Below are 18,264 nucleotides of genomic sequence, written 5' to 3'. Positions count from 1 at the left end.
ACTCTCTTATGAAATGAACGATGTGTATTGTGCAATGTCTACTTGTGCCCGCTTGCTCTCATCCTCTTTTTCTTCTCGGCCTTTGGCATCTTGTGCTTCCGCCTCTCTCTCGCAGCCTCCTTGACCTCGCGTTTTCTCTCACGCTTGGCATCGCGATCCTCGTGCTTGTGGCCCTTGGGCGTCTTCTTCTTCTTCGCTCCCCCTTCTCCCTCGTCTTCCTCCCCATCTCCATCCTCGTCCTCGTCTTCGTCGTCATCTTCCTCCTCGCTGCTAGAGTCGCTACCAGAGCCTTCTTGCTGCTGCTCATCCTCGACGCCCAAAACGTTGCCGTAGATGAGGTCCTTGGCTCCGCCCTGCTTGACAACGTCAATGTCTCGCTCGGGGTCAAAGACTTCATTGAGGCTCTGGGGGATGTAGGCCTGCCGAAAGACGGCTTCGTCTCCCTTTGCCCTGGCCGATGCAGCCCTACTTTCTGCGTCTTGATCCCTTCCATGCTCGCTAATTGAGCTATTCGACCTCTGGACGTCTTCCTCGGCGTTCTCTCGCTCCTCTTGGAGCTCCATTATGCGCTTGAGATCGGCCATGAGCTCCACTTCGCTCTCGCCCTTTGCTCTTGTTATTCTTTCAATCTTGGCAAACGGCCCACTGGCCACAGCGAGAGCCGTCGCGATCGACTCGTCGTCCTCGACAAACTCATTCTGCGGTTGCTCTTCTTCCGCGGCTTGGGTATTTGCAGACGGTCGCCTCGCTCCTCCATCGTCGAGAGGCTCCTGTGCAACGGTGAGGCCCATCTGCTCGGCCTCGTCCACCTGGTCCAGGCCGACCTGGCCGCCCTTTCTCTGCCTCTGCTGGGCAGCAGCCCCAGCGACCGGCCGCAGGATCCACTCGAATGTCTTTCTGAGGCCCAGCGTCCTAACGCCGCCCCGCTTACGAAAGTAATCGTCGACGTGCTCGATGTCCGCTCGCAGAAAGTCGAATGCCCTCGGGTGATCATGTTCGACGGACTGCGAGACATCGATGATGAAGAGGTGGGAGCGGTGGTAGAGGACGTTGTATTCGCTCAGGTCGGCATGCACCAGCCTGCACTCTTGGAACATGGTCCGCATCGAGGCCACCAGCTCTCGGTACAGGTCCTCCCACGTCGATGGGCCCCGAGCATCGATCTGTTCTTCCGCGTCCTTGAGTCTCGGGCTGGCCCAGCTGCCCTGGCTCGACTCGCCGTTCTCGCCCTCATCTCGCTTTGTCTCCAGCAGCTCCATGACGAGGACGTGGTCCCTCAGCTCGATGGGCCTCGGTGCTCTTATGCCAGCACTGACGAGTCTCTTGAGATTTCTCGCCTCCTTTTCCGCCCACAGCTTGACCATCTTGCGAGGATTGTGCTTTGCGTAGCCGTGTCTGAAGCGAAACTCGCCAGAAATGTACCGGTCGCGATCCTTGAAGACGAGAATCGTCGTCTTGTAGATCTTCAAGGCCAGCGCACCTCCGTCGGGGTAGTCTTGCGGTCGTACCTCGTCGTTTCGAAGTGCCTCACTCGAGGATACATTGCCTACAGGGTACGTTGAAGCGTGGTACACATTTGCCTCTTTGCCCGTGCTGATGACGCCGTTGACTTGCTTGAGCAGGCCGCGCATCAGCATCTTGAAGAGGATGTTGAGCGTTCGCGGGTCCAGGACCTGTTGCACTGTGGCTCGATCTGACTTGTCGCGGACACGCTTCTCCGAGTTGCCAGAGATGCCCTTGCGGTGCACATTGCCAGAGACGGCCCCTCCCGCAGAGGCAGATGGATCGTATGCGTCGCTGATTCTCAGCCGGGATGTGAGGTGGCTGAGCCTGTCGGACCCTTCCTCGTTCTCCTTGATCGTTGGTGTCGTTGATGAAGAGCCTTGGGAGTCCTTTGATGGTGCAGCTTTGCGAACTGCTCGAGGTCGGTTCATGGCCGGTAGGGGAGTGGTAGGCGCCTTGTGGCTCCCGCCTGCCTGCTGCTGTCCGCCGACCGAGGCAAGCTGCCGAGACCGATTGAGCTTCTTCGTAAAGTCGCCCCTCGCTAGATCCCAGTCTGCATCCTCTACCCTTCCCATGCCCTCCAACTCTTCCTCCTCCTCCCCATCTTCCGCTTCCTCCCCTTCCTCATTGTCATACTCCTCCTCATCCTCCTCCTCGTCTTCCTCCTCTTCTTGGCCTCCGCCTTTGTCGAGCCATGCTTTGATCTTCGACGAGTCGATCGGCTCCATCATCTCGCCCGCTGCCTCCCCATACTCAGAGCCCGACTCGGCATCCTCAAATTGATCCTCCTTCGAAGACGCCGTCGACATTTGCAGTGATGCTGGTCCACTTCAAGAAGTCCTGTTGCCCTCCACGGCTCACCAACAAAAAAAAATCAAAGCTTTCTTCTTGGAATTGGCTTTGGCCCAAGGACAAAAAAAATTGAGTTGGATTATGTCAGCCTGACATGGGTAAGTGAGGGCTGAAAGGTCGGACGCGACTTTTATGGGACCCAAGACAAACAACAACACCGCTTTTTTTGTAGATTTGGTTATCGGGCGGGGCGCAGAAGCATCGAGAGGCAATGCCGCTTGTCGTCAAGCTCAAGAATCCAAATCATGGAAAGGCGGCGGCAGATGAGGAGCCGGTCTTTGGTCAGGGAACAGGCGAGGCGAGCGGACAAGTGACGGGGCAAGAGCCGAGTCAGTCTCAAGGACACGAACACGAGGAGGCGGGGGTGCGCGTGAAGCAAGAGGATCACGTCTATGATGGAGACGCTGCTGAAGGGCTCTTGAACGGGCAGACGTCCTTCTCCAACCTACGTCTGAGCCAAGCAAGAAGCCCGTCCGACGACAGTGGCCTCGACGACCTCGCTTCAGCCTTTGCGCAATCGAGCATCCAGGATGCGGGACCAGGTGCCGGACAGCCTGCGCCCTCCACTCTGCCACCTCCGCTCGTCGATGTCTTGGTCGCTCCAGCTGTGCTTGGCCACAGATATGTACGAGGAAGGGACACGAGCTTCATCGTCGAGCGGCCAGAGCGGATACGGGGTGTCCTCCTCGGACTGTCCACCGTCTTGGCCCGGCTCGAGAGCGAAGCTGAGGGCGGCGGGCCAGCTCAGGACGATGCAGACATGGACCTTTCCGACCGGCTAGGAAGGCTCAATGTTGTCGAAGCAGGTAGCGCGAGGGGACAGGCCACCCTTCTGAAGCCATTTTCAGTGCTTTTGTCATCTCGCGCGCTCGATCTGTCCAACACGTCCAATGCTGCCCTGCGGTACATCCACGCACATCCAGACGAGATGCTCGGTGCGGAAGCACAGGGTGAGCCCTCACAATACGCGGCCAAAGAGGCAGCCAAGGCAGCTTCCGATGTCTTTGCCAACAGACAGAATCTGCCGACTTCCTATGCCGACTTTCTTCTCCGTTTGTGCGCCCAGGCGCCCTTCTCGGCACCCCCGCCCCGTCCGCCGCGGAAGCTGCGCTCGCCCAAGGTGCGAGAGTCGGCCGATTCTTCTTCCGATGAAGACGAGGGGTCCGCTAGGCTATCTGAAGTGCCCATCCACCTGCCTCAGGGCGATCTCTATCTCTGCGGGCCGAGACCAAAGCCAGCGGTAGTCAAGGAGGAGGAGGTGAAAGAGGCGTCGACTTACTTTGACAAGCAAGCACCGTCTACTCCTCAGCACCAGCAACCGCTAGCAGAACCCAAGACGCCAGAAGGGACGGCCAACAGGACTGCGCCATATCCTCAGAATCCGGACCCACAAACGCCACAGCCTCGCCCAGCAGCAGCCGTGCCTCAAAAGGGCTTGGACAATGACCAGCAAGGCTCTCACTGGACGGCACAGGGGACGAGAGGAGCCATCGAGGCGGCCCTCGGTGCCTGCTGCACCGCCGTGGATCGTGTCGTTGCAGCTGCTACCCTCCGTGATCCGTCCGAGGATGCTGCGGTGGAACGTATCGACGTAGACGATCTTTTAAAATCCCTTCGACCAGTCCCGCTAAACCACAACGTCGAACCTTCACCTGCGCCTGCCTCAGTGGCCCCACCTGCACGGCCACCATCAAAGCGCGCGTTTGTCCTCACGAGGCCTCCAGGCCACCACTGCTCGGCCACGCAGCCTTCTGGCTTCTGCTGGGTCAACAACGTCGCTGTTCTGGCCGCACATGCGTACGAGGCCCACGGTATCGACCGCATCGCAGTCCTGGACATCGATCTCCACCACGGGAACGGCACGCAGTCGCTTGCATGGCGAATCAATGCTGATTCGGTTCGCAAGGACGCCGAGCGCGAGGCCAAATTGGCTGCTAACAAGTCCACGATCCGAGGCCCTCGAAGATCTGCAGGTGTCAGCGTGGCAGAGCAAGAGATGGACGCGGGCAGAAGGGGGCTCAAGATGTTCTATGGCTCGCTTCACGACATCGAAAGCTTCCCTTGCGAGGACGGCGACGAGGGGCTGGTCAAGGACGCAAGCACCTGCATCATGGGTGCCCACGGGCAGTGGATCTGGAACAGTGAGTGTCTCTCTGCCTCTTGATCGATTCTCGTGATGGGTGGGTGTGAAAGCACTCCACGACTTTCAAGTAAAAGGTCTGAGGGACTTGACGAAAGTCCTCTTGATCTCCTTCAAACCCTCTTGGAGGGTGACCTCACTGAAGATTGTTGAAAAGCTGCATCCCTCTGAGTCCCATCCTTTGGACTGGAACTGACTCGCTGCCATCGTTGCAGTTCATCTCGATTCACACTCTTCGCCGTCCGAATTCGCCGAGCTGTACGCCAACAAGTACCGCGCACTGCTCTCGCGTGCCGACGAATTCTTCGCTCGGACCGAGTCCACGCCTTCCAAATCGCTCGTTGTCCTCTCGACGGGCTTTGATGCATGCCAGCACGAGCTGCCTGGCATGCAGCGGCACGGCAAGTACGTGCCAGTCAGTTTCTACGAGACTTTCACGCGGGATGTCGTCTGGCGCCTGGCCGAGACGAGGACAGGGGGCAAAGTCGTGAGCGTGCTGGAAGGAGGCTACAGCGAGCGGGCACTCGTGAGCGCCACGATTGGGCACCTCGTCGGACTCTCATCTTCCTCGCTTGCAGGAGAAGAAGGCAGCAAAGAAGAACAAGGGCCGCCGCTCGCGACGAGAGAGGAGTGGTACGGCCTGCCGGCGCTCCTTGCGCTCGAAAAGGCCGTCTCGAAGCAGCTCGGTGGCGCGCATGGGCTAGCCGGCAGCAGCAGCAGCAGCAGCAGCAGCAGCAGTGCCTCTGCGCACGCCACGCCCCTGGCGAAGCGCAAGGGCTTTCCCGAGAGCAGCGCGGGCGACTGGCTCGGCGCGACGATGGAGGCCTTCTGGAGGATGTGGGAGGCGTGCGGCCACGAACGCCGGACTGCCGCGCAGGCGAACAAAGAACGCAAGGCCGGCCTGCTCAAGCCCACCGTACCCGTCTCGCCCTGGACGCCGAGGGAGCTGAGGTCGGCGAGGGGCACAAATGCTTCAGGGTGATGATGAGCGTAAATTCCTTTCTCTCGGCGTGTACCACTAGGAGTCGTACTATGTGTGTTGATACCCTGGACAGAAGTAGATAGATTGGAGACTGTATGCACTATTGCGATTGATCCGCCCGCGCGCGAAAGAGAGAAGAGGAGCTAGAATGGTAGTTGCTGCTATTGATCCGTCACTAAAAATCAGAGGAAAATGGAACATGGAGGGAGAAGAGAAAGGGGGAATGAGGGGTTAGAAGATGGTAACAAAAAGGAATTGATACAAAGCCAGACGTATTAAGCGCAAGGAGAAAGGAGAGAAGAAGAGAGGCTAGATGACTGGGCCATCACCGCTTGAGGCCCTCGCGGATCAGAGCACTCCTCGTGGCGCTCTTCAGAAAGTCCAACCGTGCGCTGTACTTTGCAGCGACATCCTGCTTCCGCTTCGCGATCTCGTCAAGGTCCGTCTTGAGGCTGAGGATGAGCCTCTGTGCCGTCTCTTCGTCTGTGTTACCGCTTGAGCGTGCTTCGTCTAGTGGCGCCTCTATGACTGCACCGCTGAAGTAGCTCCCGGCCGCCCTGCCTCCTCGGACCGGTGCGTTGGGCGACGAAGGTGGAGACAGAGAAGTGAGCGAGGTCCTGCTGCGGTTGTTTGGCGAAGAGGACGCCGGCGAGCCAGGTCCACGGTACGACGAAGGGGGGCTCAAGAGGGCAGCTCCATTGAGACTGCTAGCAGAGCCAGAAGCAGCCCCCGTGGAGGAGTTGAAAGGCTGCAAAAGAGGGCCGCTTCTTGTCTTTCGGATGTTCGATTTGCCCGTCTGACTGCTTCTCTTGCCATCCTTGGTCGTTTGAGTCCCCGCTGGCTCGCTCTCGCCTCCGCCCTCGACCAGGACAAAGTTGCCATCGGGATCCTCAATGTCGTCCGGCATGGTCCCTCCATGGTTGAGAGCGCTCAGCGCCCAGGCCTTCTTCAGCTGTTGATAGTCGAGCGTGGAATATCTGCCCATGGACATCTGCTCCATGGCACTGAAGCTCTCGAGCAGCCGAGCGTATTCCGCTTCGACGACGGCGCGCTCCGCCTTGATCTCTGAAGAGCTCTTGTCCGCATAGTCGACGCCGAGGAGCGATGTGCCATTCGAGATCGACAGACCCATGGCACTCATCCGGGCCACAGATGCATTGGAGTCATCGCCCACGCCCAGGCTCGAAGAAGGATCAACGAGAATCTGGCTGGCTGCGCCGCGAAGGCTCCTGGTGCTTCTGGCAGTTCGATAGGCTTCTTCGAGCTCCTCTGCTCGCTCCTTTTTCCGCCTCGAGCCACCCCTACGGAGGTTAGATAGTGACCGTGTCGTAGAGCTTGGCGTGCCTCCGTGGCCGCCCGAGGTACCGCTGTACTGCGAGTGGACGCGGCTGCTGTTGGATGCAAAGAGGGAGCCAGAGTCATTGGTGAGTCGCCGCCCACCGAGCGTAGGATTGGAAGCGTGCTGTCGGACGCTCGCAGTCGACGAAGACGAGGGGTCCAGGTGTTGGTGCTGGTCTGTAGAAGCCCTCTTCTCGCTCCCTTTACCGCTGAGCAGCGATGCTCGTCGGAGAAGACTGAGAACACTCGGCGTCTGCGATAGTGTCGACGCTCGCTCTCTACTGTAAGGCTGCTGCTGCTGCTGCTGCTGCTGCTTTTGTTGTTGTTGTTGCTGCTGCTGCTCCAGCACCGAGGCCAGGGGCTCTGTATCTCGTCTGCGAGGAATTGTCGCATCGGGATCAGCGCTCACGACTCCCAGACCTCGGATGGCACCCTCCTGCGGCAGCTCCATCGCACCGTTCTTCATCAGGCGATCGAATGCCCCCTGTCGAAGCAGACGGTACTCCTCCTCGCCCAACAAGCCTTCGTCATGGGCGACGGCGAGATCGTTGAGCTCGCTGGCAAGTGCGGCAGAGGCGCTCACAGGTGGTGCAGTGTTTGCAACGCCGACCTGGTTCGACTGGCTCCCCTTGCTGCGGCCCGCCTTTTCGCCCACCACATCGCCATTGTAGGCAGCATCAGCGCTGGACGTAGGTGAGAAAAAGCTGTCCCTGGACCGCGCAATACTCCCAAGCTTATTCCTGGCGTTCTTCAGTGCATTCGGGGTGCGGCTCATCGTCGATGCCTTTGACGATGTCGCCAGCTTCTGACTCCGAAGCCTTTGAGTGTCACTGGCGTCGAGCCCTGGCGACGAGTGTGGCCTTGGCATTGTCGAAAAGGTCGGCGTGGCAGTTCCAACTCTCGGTGTGGTATTCCCTGCTCGAGGCGTCATGAGAATCGATGGAAGCTCGCCATGGCCAGATGAGGGCAAGTCCGGACGTGGTGTCGTCTGCTGATCGGCTTCTGCCTCGTCTCTAGGTGACGCGGTTGTCACTGCGCCCTTTGCTATTGTCGTTGTGCCTGAGCTAGACTCCTGCCTTGCGCCGCTCGTCTGCGGTTCGCCTGGGCGTTGGGTCTGCGCGACCGGAGCCGCGGGGGCAGTCTTCCTCTGTACCTTGGACGACCCCGCTGCATTCATGACGTACAGAGGCGCCTCGTCACCCGGAGTGGAGACCAGTCCAGATGGGCTTGCAGCAATCTTCTTCACTGTACCTGCAGGGAGATCAGGGAGTTCTTTGGCAGGCGCTGATGATGTTTGTCTCTAGCTCAGTCTTTGGACGTCCTGTCTCGAGAAGAGAGTCTATGAGCCTACTCACAAAGCTTTGCTCGGCTGCCCGAGGATGCAGGGCCATTCCACGCATCACCCAAGCGAGACGCCGCCGGCAAGTCGTGCGAGGCCGCTGGCGGCGATGTCAACGAGGGCTCGGATGTCTTGCTTGTCTGCGCGCCAGACGCCCTCCTCCAGGAGTCGTATCTGTTCTTGACCTTTTGCTTTGCCGACTCGGACGGACCATGGCTTGAGGCATGTGCATTGCCATCACGAATGCTTTCGCCACCGACAGTGGCGCTGCCGCTGCCGCTGCCGCTGCCTTTGCCTGTCGGTTGCACTTGGCTAATTGGTGCGTCGCCTACGCCGGCGGCTGCCGTGGCGCTGAAGCCCGTCTGCGCGGTATCGCTCAGCCTGCCCCTGGATGCCTTGAGCCCTCGGCCAACGGTGCCAGCAATCGAAGATCTAGGCCCGGCCTTGCCGTTCGACCGAGCGGCCTCCTGCGCCCCTCCCGCGCCCTGGCTAGTCGGATAGCTCACATCCTGAGGTTCGTAGTACGAGCTGGGCACGCCGTTGCGCGTCGATCCAACGTTGTTCTTGTTGTTGTTGTTGCTACTGCTGCTGCTGCTGCTGATGCTGCTGGCGCCCATCCCAAAGAAGGAGGCACCCGGCGTCGACGTCGTTCGCCTCCGCTGCTCGCCGCGAGCGTGGGCTGCCTTGCCATTGGCGGCCGGCGGTTTCGAAGCGGCAGCTGGCTCGTCAGCACCGGCGGCGGGCGCAGCGGTGCGCCGCCCAAAGAGCGCCCTCATGATGGTAGTCGTGCTCCTGCTACTGCACGCAGCACATCTACCGGACCCACTGACTATCTCGAGGCGCGACTAGCACGCATGGGTCTGTGTTCTTGTCGTTTCTTCCCACTGGCGATGGCGATTAGCGAACCGATACAACTACTCGCCCTTTCTCCTTCACGCCCACGCTCGCTCGCTGTCTCAATCACTACTTTTCGCTTTTGGATTGTGCCGACGCGCCAGACTTTGGCCGTCCGCTCCTCCTTTTTTCCCCCACGAGACGAATATGACGTACCCGACGCCGGCGCACTCTCGAGAGTCGATTTCCAGTCCCCGATGTTCCTGATCCAGCCCGGCCGAGGGAGGAGAAAGGGGGATAAGAAAAGGACGCGCTTGCTCGCTCCAGCGACGACGACGACGATGACGACGACGGCGGCGACGGACGATGGTGCGAACCAGATCCAACGTCGAATGGGGTCTGAGCGCTAGAGGATCCGAGAAGATGGGGGCCCGTTGCAACTGCTTGTCACGCACTCAAAAAGACACAGGCGCTAGCAGAGCCCTGTTTGCTGTTCGACATTAAGACTACTAAACTACTACGCTTTTAGAGTTTCCGATCGAAATTCAAGGTCCGCCCCCTTGCCTTTTTGCTAAGTAGTAATCCCCCCGTGTCCTATTGTTCCCACGTGGCTGCGAAGCCAGGCACTTTTTTTTTTTGGCCTTGGTGCCTCGACTACCTGCAGCTCAATTCTTCTCCACCAGAGTGACAGGACGGCCCATCGAGCGCCTTTCAATTGCAAGAAAGGGAGAGAGAGGGAGAGAGGGAACAATAGAATCGCCTCGCAATGGCATCTGGTGTGCAAGTCGACTTCAGCGCGCTCCTGGCTGAGCTCGAGGCAGACAGGGCGCTGTCAGAGGTGAGCATGAGGGAAGCTAGGGAAGAAGAGAGCGGAGGCTGAACAGCAGCGAGGTTGCCCCATTCGTTCGTTCGCTCGCTCGCTCGAGTAGAAGATCCGCGAGCAGGCAAAGGAGCTCGACAAGACCTACCGTTCCCTAGCCTCGGTCCTCAACCGGGTCCACTCGACGCCGGCGAACCAAGGTGGGCCTCCCACGCCGTTTCCTTCTGATGAATGCGCAAGTCTGGCTGACCAAGCACGCTACAGTGCGGACCAACATTGTCGATCAGACGGTGCCGCCGTTCGAACAGGCCAGGCATGACCTTCGTCTCCTCGTCGAGCTTGTCCCCGACAACCAGTTCTGGAAGGTCAGTGTCCCGTGTCGACCCCTGTCTCAAATTGCACTTCTGACACGACCGCATTCACAGTGGAACGATGCGTGGTCGATGACGCTGCAGCGCGCCTCGTACGCCGTCGCGCTGACCTTTTATCTCGGCACCGGCCGGCTGATCACCAAGGACCAGACGGCGCGCATCCTCGCCCTCGACGCGGCGTCGCCCGCCGCCACGCACGGCCGGCTGCTCTTCACCACCGAAGAGTACCTTCACTCGCTCGTGAGCATGATCAACGACCTCTCGCGCCTGGCCGTCAACAGCGTCACGCTGGGCGACTTCGCGACGCCCCTCCGCCTCAGCGCCTTTGTCAAGGACCTCCACGCTGGGTTCCAGCTGCTGAATCTGAAAAACGACAGCCTGCGCAAGCGCTTCGACAGCATCAAGTACGACGTCAAGAAGATCGAGGAGGTCGTCTACGACATTTCTCTCCGTGGTCTCGTCAAGCCGCAGGAGAGCAACGAGATGAGCGGCCTGGGCCTCGAGGCGGACGAGGCACAGACGATAGCCGTCCTCGACTTGCTCGCAGGGACAAGAGCAGCGTGAACGCTTAGACACACCTACCACACTTTGTATCAACAAATTTAGGGCCTTTGCACGATAGCAACTCCAGCACCAGCACCATCACAATCTTCAGAAGTGGCCCATATCACCCATGAATGAATAATGAATTGGACATTAGGGCACAAGATTGTGACGACGCGCGGGCGTGTGTGTGTATGTATGCGCCTCTTCCTCCTCCTCCTTACTCTCCCAGCTTTCTGCCTTGGCCCCAGTCGTGGCCCCTGTCGGCCTGGCCATCCTTGCCCTCTCCCTCTTGATTTTCGTTGTTGGGTGCTGCGCCCCGCCGCCTGATCTCCGCCACTCGGCCGCCCGAGCCGCTGGCCGTCTCCTGCTGCTCCTCGTCCTTGTCTTCGCCGCTGCCCTTTGCTGCCTCCTTTCCAAAGCTGAACTTTCGGCTGGACGGCGTCGTGCTCGTAAATGGCCGTGCGCTCGTCCGGCTCTGCTCCTGCTCGCCCAGGACACTCCCCGCGGCGGCTGCACTAGTGGCGCCGCTATTGGTGCGTGCGGCGCGGGCGCGCGCTTCTGGCGAGTCAGATGCCTGCTGCGCGGCCCTGCTCGCGGCGGCATTGCGTCCCGCGATGCTCTGCTCCCGCTGGCTCCTCAGTCGCGCCTCGGCAGCGGCCAGCATCGCCTCGCGGTCGGGTCCGGAGGCCCGAGCGCCCGGTCTGGAAGCCGACGCAGACGAGGAGGCCCCACGCAGAAACGACGGGATCCAGCTCCCTCCTCCTCCGGCGGACCTTGACGAGTTGAGCGCTCGACCTTGCTGCTGCTGCTGCTGTGCGGGGGTGCGTGCGCTAGAGTCGCCAAAGGAGCGACCAGCGGGCGCAAAGGCGGTGCCGCCCCAGCCCGTCGAGCGGACACTACCACCCTGCTGCGGCTGCTGGTGTGCCGTGGCAGGGTCAAGGCTGTCTGGGAGCAGCCTCTGCAGAAAGGCTGGCGCGCCCGGCAACCATCGTGGGCCACGACCGCCGTCGGTGGCGGGCAGGATGGTGGCGAGGTAGTAGTAGATGTGGGCCGAGAGGAGGCCCGTCGCGCTCTGCACCGCCAGGCCCGGTCCACCGCGGACAAGGTCGAGGGCGAGGTAGGCGTAGGGGAGGTAGGGCGCGGGGCAGTTGATTAGCCCAAAGATGCTCACCACCGCATGCGGGTTCGAGCGCGCCCAGAGGTAGGTGAGCGCGTTGAGCATGGGCGAAAAGAGGACGGGGGACCCCAGTGGGTAGTTTGTCGCCAGAATCAGCGAGCCGATGAGCATGAGCGCCCAGGCATACTCGGACGTGCGTCGGTAGAAGGTGTTGAGCTCGAGGTCAGTGCTGTTACGGAACAGCAGAAAGGTGTCAAAGAGGAGTGGCAGACCCTTGCCGCCGAAGAAAAAGGCAGTGATGGGCCGCCAGAGCTGCCATCTCCGGATCACGGCAGGCCACCAGAGCAGGATGTGATACGGATTCGAGAGCTGGAGAAGGACGGGGAGCGTGACGAGAAGCGTGCTCCCGAGCAGCGTCCGCGTCACGGGCGGGATCTTGAGCAGCTCGTCCATGCTAACAAATCCCAACGACGGGTGCCTCTGTGCCTTTCTCTAAAGGAGAGGTGAAGAAGAGCTGGTGAGACGTGGAGCCTTAAAATTGAGCCACCAGGCACAGACCACCCGCTGGAGCATGGGATCCGCTCACGTGGCTTGACGGTGAAGCGCGGTGCCCCGGATCTGCCGGCTTTGTCCCTGAGCAGACTGCATCACCACTAATCTTCGCGTCTGGAATCACGTCAGCTGCGCATCAGCCCGCCATGAATGGTTGTGGTGTGTAACGCTCAGGCATGCTCTCCAGTTCCCTCTTCGCGCCATCACTGTCGATCAGCCCGTCAGTTACCACGGGCCACGTACAGGCCGGGGAAAGTGGCTCTCCACAGTGCAAACGTCACTCTTCCAACCTCTAATGAAATAATACCCTGCTTAGCGCCGGAGGGTCTAAGGACCCATGAAAGATAAGACTGCTTTATCACACTCTCCCCAGCCTGGCTACTGCTGCGCTGCCTCTCTATATTTTTTTCTCCTTTCAATTTCTTCCTGCAAGAAAAGGGAAAAAAAGGCACCGACGGCTCTCGACTGACGGAGGACAAAGGCCGAGACCTCGTCGTTCCCCGCTTCTCATCATCTCCCACCATCTGCTTGTCCCTCTCTCTTCGCTGTACCGAAGCAGAATACAGAGAAAAGAAAAAAAAAATGGCAGCGACTCGACAGATGATGGGCTCTGCGCGGATGCTTCGCGCTGCTCGCCCTTCGCTCTACGCGACGCCCGCGTACGTGTCTTCGTCCGCCTCGGCATCCGCCTCTTGCTCGGTTCAGCAGCATCGCAGCGGCCGCGCTGCAGGGTGCAGCAGCAACAGCAGCAGCAGCAGCAGCTTCTCCACGAGCGCGCGGGCCAGCGGGCCCTGGTCTTACTCTGGCAAGTCGAACAAGCCGCTTCATCGTTATCTTGTCATCGCAGAGGACTACCCCGATCCGGGTGCGCTCGCACGACGGCTCGAGGTGCGCGAGAGGCACCTCGAGGGAGCTGCCGAAGGCATCGAGTCTGGACTGATCGGTGAGGTTCATTCCTGCAACTTTCTTGTTGAACCAATTGCTCAGACTCGGTACCCTTGCAGAGCTTGGCGGGGGGTTCCTCAAGCGCGACTTTGATCAAGTCGACGAAGAAGTCGGCCCGGCTTCAAGCATGATTGGCAGCCTCATGGTTGTCCTCGGCGAGGTGAGCTTATTGCCCCTTCTTATTGCCCCATCTTTCACGGTGCATTGCTGACAATGCGCCTCTCCCTAGTCGATTGAAGACGTGCGATCGCGTGTGATGCAGGACGAGTACGTGCAGGCAGGCGTCTGGGATCCCTCGAGGCTGCGCATCGTGCCCTTCCTCCGCGCCGTCGTGGCCTCCTCGCACGAGTCGAAGGCCGCGGGCCACCCAGCCGTGGGCAGGCTCGCGCCCATCTCGCGGCGGTCGCCCAAGGGCGAGAGCAAGATCAAGCGCTCCCTCATGGCGCGCGAGGAAGTCTACGTCTCCGACCCTCGCGCAAGCGGCCTCGCGATCCGCCAGGACGACCGCCAGTCTGCGGCCCGCACCAAGGCCAGCCTGGGCGAGCTCCGGTCGCAGCAGGACAAAAAGACGGGAAAGGGCATCACTCTCGGCTCGCTGAGAGAGGGCGCCGACAAGACACCGCCCGTGTACTGAGCTGCGCATCTACGCCGACTAGATCCTTTCCTGACTCGTGCCCTGTGACTTGATACACCACTCTTTTCTGTATATCCCCCACTTCGGCCGACCGACCACCCCCCAAAAAAAGGAAGTTGAGGCTTCTACTGCAGTCCCCTCTGAGGAAATATAAAGGATTCCTTATTTCTGCAGCGGCGGAGTATTTAGTGGCAGGATTAGCGGAGGGATTACGGTGGATGTTGAGGACAACAACAGGGACAGGAGAGGGCTCGAGTGAAAGATGGCGATGGACGTGGGTTAGGGAGCTCTACATCTAGTAGACAAAGGGGATGAAACTGTTGAAAAGAGAAAACAAGGAGAGTCAGCTCGATGCTTTGCACACTGAACGACAAAATGACGCACCGGTAAGGGACAATCTTGCAGTACTTGACCCAGTCTTCCTTGTACTTGCGCTCGCAGCGCTCAAAGTCGCGCCCGCAGCGGTGCGTCAGGACGGCGAGGAAGAAGAGGCAGTAAAAGTACGGGATGACCGAGTTCATGCCCGCGCAGGCGCCCCAGAGGAACGACTGGGTCCAGTCGGCCGTGTAGTTTGGCTTGCGGAGGTACTGCCACCAGCCGTCGATGAGGAGCGCGTTGCCGTGCTCCGTCTGCAGGTACCGTGGGTTCTTGAGTGTGGACCAGGGCCACTGCGGGAATGTGTAGCGGACCTTGAGGGTGCCCTGGAGCTGCATTCGGAAGCGCGATTTTTGTGCCATCGACGAGTCAAAGACCCAGTGGACAAAGATCAGGAGCGCATACATAAAGACATAGGTCGGCGTGCTGAACTTGTAGTAGTGGGGCGGGTGCGCGGCCATGTAGACGATGCTGTAGCAGTAGGTGAAGGGGACCCCGGCAAAGTTCCAGAAGATGACCATGAAGCCCCACTTCTCGTGGAACATGTCCTGTCGAGGGAAATTGTCGTCAGCACCACTAGCTTCCTCGATAGGCCACAATGCCATGTATGCATGTACGCACCCAGGTCTGAGGGATGCATTCCTCGCCCTTTGCGCAGGCATTGATGTAGAGACCCGTGGCCAGGACCATAAAGGCCATGTTGGCTGTCACATAGCCGTACACTTCGTACTGCTTGCATGCACCGCTGACGGAGATGAGGAAGAGGAGCACCCAGGGGATCCTGACCTCGGCCCACATCTTGAGGTCCACATTGCCGATCCGAGGGTTGAGAGCTGCACCCATGAAGAGATCGTAGGCAAAGTTGCCACTCATGCGGTGCTGAGTGCCCGTCAGAACGGCGTGGAAGTAGGTGGCGAAGCTGACGGCGAAACCGGCAATCATGGACACGGTCATGTATTCGCCAAAGTGCTCGATGATCGTCGTCAGCCGGTAGGCACCTGTCAGATGCAGGCCAGCGCAGACGATGAGGGTGGCGTAGAAAGACGACAGGGCGTTGCACTTGTACATCAGCGTTTTGTATCCGAGCGAAGGGACCGGGAGACCCTCCTGCCAGTACCCGGGCATGACGACAGCCAGAGCGAACTGGAAAACCATCAGACCGCCGTAGCCGGCAAAGGCGCGCTTTGTGGGGAAGGCGTCCTTGAGAATGACCAGCACGTCAGCAGGCTGCAGACCAGCACCGATGTCTCTCTTTGACCTACATCGTAGACATGCCGGCCCATTCGGTGCAGGAAGGGGACGATGTCGTCGAAGCTCTTGGGGATGACGAGCTGGCCATCGTAGAACCAAAGGCAAATCCAGAGATAGTACATCAGGACCGGGAAGAGCGTCATCATGGCCGTGACGCCAAGAGGACCGCCAAACTCGTATCTGATGTCGGCGCTTTTTAGCACAGAGCAATGACAAAGAGGAAATGCTTCCGCTCACTCGTAATGCTCATCGAGCTTCTTGTCCTGCTCGCGGCCCTTCTCGCTGATGATGATGCCAGGATTGTACTTCTGGAGAGCTGTCTCTTTTCCTCCGCCCACAATCTGGTCATCTCGCATGTCGACATGGCCATATCGGTGCTCGTAGTTTGTGTTGCGAGCCTTGATGAGGTTGGCGTGTGCCTCCTTTTGATCGGCAATGTCCTGCTCCGTCGCGTCGCTCTTGGTCGCCTCTGCAGCCGCCTGGCGCTGTCGAAGCTCTGCAGTGCGCTCACGGACATTTGCGAGGCCCGCGCCTCCGTTGCTTTCCACCATTCTCTACCACCGAAGAGAGCTCTGGACGTTAAAGTTCTAAGGCACAGCGAGAGGCAGGAAGAAATCGCTTCGAGTCGCGCGCGTCTGCGTTCTTTTTTTCCAGTTTCCAAAGGCAGCTAGCGTCCTCTCTTCGAATCTCTCAATCGCCATGCAGGCCTCTTGCCAGCAAGGTCCAGCACGGCATGAGTCCTCCGTTCCGTGACAGATCTCCTTGTTAAAGGAGCTTGGAAGGGGGGCCTTGAGCACGTCTGATTATAGCAAAGGACATATTGGCATAGGAAGAAGCCAAGTCCCGACCGAGGTATTGAACATAGAAGGTCCTGGGGAAGCTTGAGAGCCTTCCGCGGCACGTGGAGCGCACTGCCACCAATTCCAGACGACAGTTCGCGGCGAGACTCCCCGTGTTGACTTCGGGATCTCGTGACAGCTCGGATACGTGAATCTTTTCCTATGCCCCATCTTCCATTCACTCTGGACCTTTGCGCAACACGCTCGTTGCACATGCTGTAGGAAGAGATCCGAGGGGGACTGCACCATTAACGTAGTCACCGCCGTCGTTGCCGTCACGTCAACCGGGTGGTCTCGCAAGCAAGATTGTATTTAATGCCGAAATGAAGTTTTGGAATTCATGGGTTGGGTTTTTCTTTTTTGGTCTCTTTTTTTAAAAACCCTTTGAATTTCTGTCGCGGTGCCACGCTTGCCCGCGCGACGGTATCTCGCCCCTTTCACTAACACCTCCAGGCTGGATCGATCTCCTCTCGTCTGATCTGCCACCAACCCTCGGAACGACATCGCATTGCCACAATCCACCCGCACCGCATCGTATTTTCTTACTAAGGCTGCGCCCCCCGTCTGCCTTACTCTACGAACAACCTCCTCGCTTCCATTAGTTCAAAGCAGAGGACCTTGCACCCGCTACGAGGCTCGCTTGATCGATAGACCCCTTCTCTCTTTCCTCTCAACCTCTTCGAACGTTTCTTATCAGCATGGCCGACTGCCTGCGGAGGAAGCTCGTCATTGTTGGCGACGGAGCTTGTGGTAAGGTACGCACTGGCGGCACGCGCGTATTTGCCTCTGCGCAGCGGTATTGACCCATTCTCCTCTGCAACAGACCTGCCTGCTCATCGTCTTCAGCCGTGGCACCTTCCCTGAGGTGAGTAATGTCCAGGACAGCGGTGGCGATGGGCATGGGAGAGCTGATGACGTTTCGCGCAGGTGTACGTCCCCACCGTCTTTGAAAACTACGTGGCCGATGTCGAGGTCGATGGAAAGCACGTCGAACTGGCTCTTTGGGATACCGCGGGTCAAGAAGACTACGATCGCCTGCGACCCCTGTCATACCCTGACTCGCACGTCATCCTCATCTGCTTTGCCGTCGATTCGCCCGACTCGCTCGACAATGTCCAAGAAAAGGTGCGTAGCTAGCTCAAAGCGAAGCGACATCCTCACTTGCTCTTTTGCTCACCCACCTTGTCTTGACTCGAGTAGTGGATTTCCGAAGTGCTGCACTTCTGTCAGAACTTGCCCATCATCCTCGTTGGGTGCAAGAAGGACCTGCGTCGGGACCCAAAGATCATCGAGGAGCTGCGCAAGACGAGCCAGAGGCCAGTGAGCCCTGAGGAGGTGCGTAGTCGGTCCTTTCTTTCTTCTTCTTTTTCCTCTCCTTGGCTAGATCTCCTCTTGCTGACACTGTCACCTTCCCAGGGTATGGCTGTCGCTCAAAAGATTGGTGCCGCCCGTTACCTCGAGTGCTCGGCAAAGACTGGCGAGGGCGTCCGAGAGGTGTTCGAGCACGCGACAAGGGCGGCTCTCCTCAGCAAGCGAGGCGGACAGAAGAGGAACAAGTGCACGGTCCTCTAATCGTCACATTTTGTGCGTCAGCGACCCTTTCCACTGGAGAGAGGTGTGCTGGAAGTAGATCGATGACAATGACGAGGACGAGGATGAGGACAGGACAGGGCGTGGAAAACAGTTCTGGGAAGGGGTTGGGAAGAAGAGAGGGATACGGTCGTACAGAGCGACTGGCAAACACATTATCACGATGAACGTTCTCACGAAGCTCCTTTCATCTCTGAGCTCGTCGTTCGTTTTCGCTCTTTCCCCCCCCCCCCCCC

General features: G+C 59.2%; 8 protein-coding genes across 8 annotated transcripts; 4 read left to right on the top strand and 4 right to left on the bottom strand.

Annotated features, from left to right (window-relative positions):
- Positions 1 to 17: 17 nt before the first annotated feature.
- Positions 18 to 2,262, bottom strand: FA10DRAFT_263880 (RIO1-domain-containing protein). The gene has a single exon (XM_025520413.1). The coding sequence runs from the start codon at positions 2,229 to 2,231 to the stop codon at positions 39 to 41; it is 2,193 nt and encodes a 730-aa protein (XP_025380389.1). The 5' UTR covers positions 2,232 to 2,262; the 3' UTR covers positions 18 to 38.
- Positions 2,263 to 2,500: 238 nt separating this feature from the next.
- FA10DRAFT_263879 (Arginase/deacetylase) lies at positions 2,501 to 5,642 on the top strand. Its single transcript, XM_025520412.1, has 2 exons — positions 2,501 to 4,496; positions 4,711 to 5,642. The coding sequence occupies exons 1-2, from the start codon at positions 2,567 to 2,569 to the stop codon at positions 5,475 to 5,477; spliced, it is 2,697 nt and encodes an 898-aa protein (XP_025380388.1). The 5' UTR covers positions 2,501 to 2,566; the 3' UTR covers positions 5,478 to 5,642.
- On the bottom strand, positions 5,641 to 8,185 carry FA10DRAFT_15726 (hypothetical protein). Its single transcript, XM_025518134.1, has one exon. It carries the CDS (start codon positions 7,990 to 7,992, stop codon positions 5,803 to 5,805), a length of 2,190 nt encoding a protein of 729 aa, XP_025380387.1. The 5' UTR covers positions 7,993 to 8,185; the 3' UTR covers positions 5,641 to 5,802.
- Positions 8,186 to 9,652: 1,467 nt separating this feature from the next.
- Positions 9,653 to 10,878, top strand: FA10DRAFT_263877 (Translin). The gene is made up of 4 exons (XM_025520411.1): positions 9,653 to 9,826; positions 9,918 to 10,008; positions 10,073 to 10,173; positions 10,234 to 10,878. Exons 1-4 carry the CDS (start codon positions 9,755 to 9,757, stop codon positions 10,741 to 10,743), a joined length of 774 nt encoding a protein of 257 aa, XP_025380386.1. The 5' UTR covers positions 9,653 to 9,754; the 3' UTR covers positions 10,744 to 10,878.
- Positions 10,449 to 12,368, bottom strand: FA10DRAFT_263876 (DER1-domain-containing protein). The gene has a single exon (XM_025520410.1). The coding sequence runs from the start codon at positions 12,293 to 12,295 to the stop codon at positions 10,943 to 10,945; it is 1,353 nt and encodes a 450-aa protein (XP_025380385.1). The 5' UTR covers positions 12,296 to 12,368; the 3' UTR covers positions 10,449 to 10,942.
- Positions 12,369 to 12,859: 491 nt separating this feature from the next.
- On the top strand, positions 12,860 to 14,078 carry FA10DRAFT_15731 (hypothetical protein). The gene is made up of 3 exons (XM_025518136.1): positions 12,860 to 13,337; positions 13,399 to 13,499; positions 13,569 to 14,078. The coding sequence occupies exons 1-3, from the start codon at positions 12,977 to 12,979 to the stop codon at positions 13,971 to 13,973; spliced, it is 867 nt and encodes a 288-aa protein (XP_025380384.1). The 5' UTR covers positions 12,860 to 12,976; the 3' UTR covers positions 13,974 to 14,078.
- Positions 14,079 to 14,268: 190 nt separating this feature from the next.
- Positions 14,269 to 16,150, bottom strand: FA10DRAFT_257530 (ERG4/ERG24 ergosterol biosynthesis protein; the record flags this gene model as incomplete). Its single annotated transcript, XM_025519861.1, has 5 exons — positions 14,269 to 14,290; positions 14,358 to 14,896; positions 14,970 to 15,575; positions 15,611 to 15,779; positions 15,837 to 16,150. 5 exons carry the CDS (start codon positions 16,148 to 16,150, stop codon positions 14,269 to 14,271), a joined length of 1,650 nt encoding a protein of 549 aa, XP_025380383.1.
- Positions 16,151 to 16,872: 722 nt separating this feature from the next.
- FA10DRAFT_263873 (putative GTPase Rho1) lies at positions 16,873 to 18,264 on the top strand. Its single transcript, XM_025520409.1, has 5 exons — positions 16,873 to 17,193; positions 17,262 to 17,303; positions 17,366 to 17,563; positions 17,639 to 17,773; positions 17,855 to 18,264. Exons 1-5 carry the CDS (start codon positions 17,137 to 17,139, stop codon positions 18,008 to 18,010), a joined length of 588 nt encoding a protein of 195 aa, XP_025380382.1. The 5' UTR covers positions 16,873 to 17,136; the 3' UTR covers positions 18,011 to 18,264.

This window comes from Acaromyces ingoldii (assembly GCF_003144295.1).
Source record: "Acaromyces ingoldii strain MCA 4198 unplaced genomic scaffold FA10scaffold_1, whole genome shotgun sequence".
Classification (NCBI taxonomy): domain Eukaryota; kingdom Fungi; phylum Basidiomycota; class Exobasidiomycetes; order Exobasidiales; family Cryptobasidiaceae; genus Acaromyces; species Acaromyces ingoldii.
Note: the sequence above shows the minus strand (reverse complement) of the source record. Positions and strands in the feature narration are given on the sequence as shown.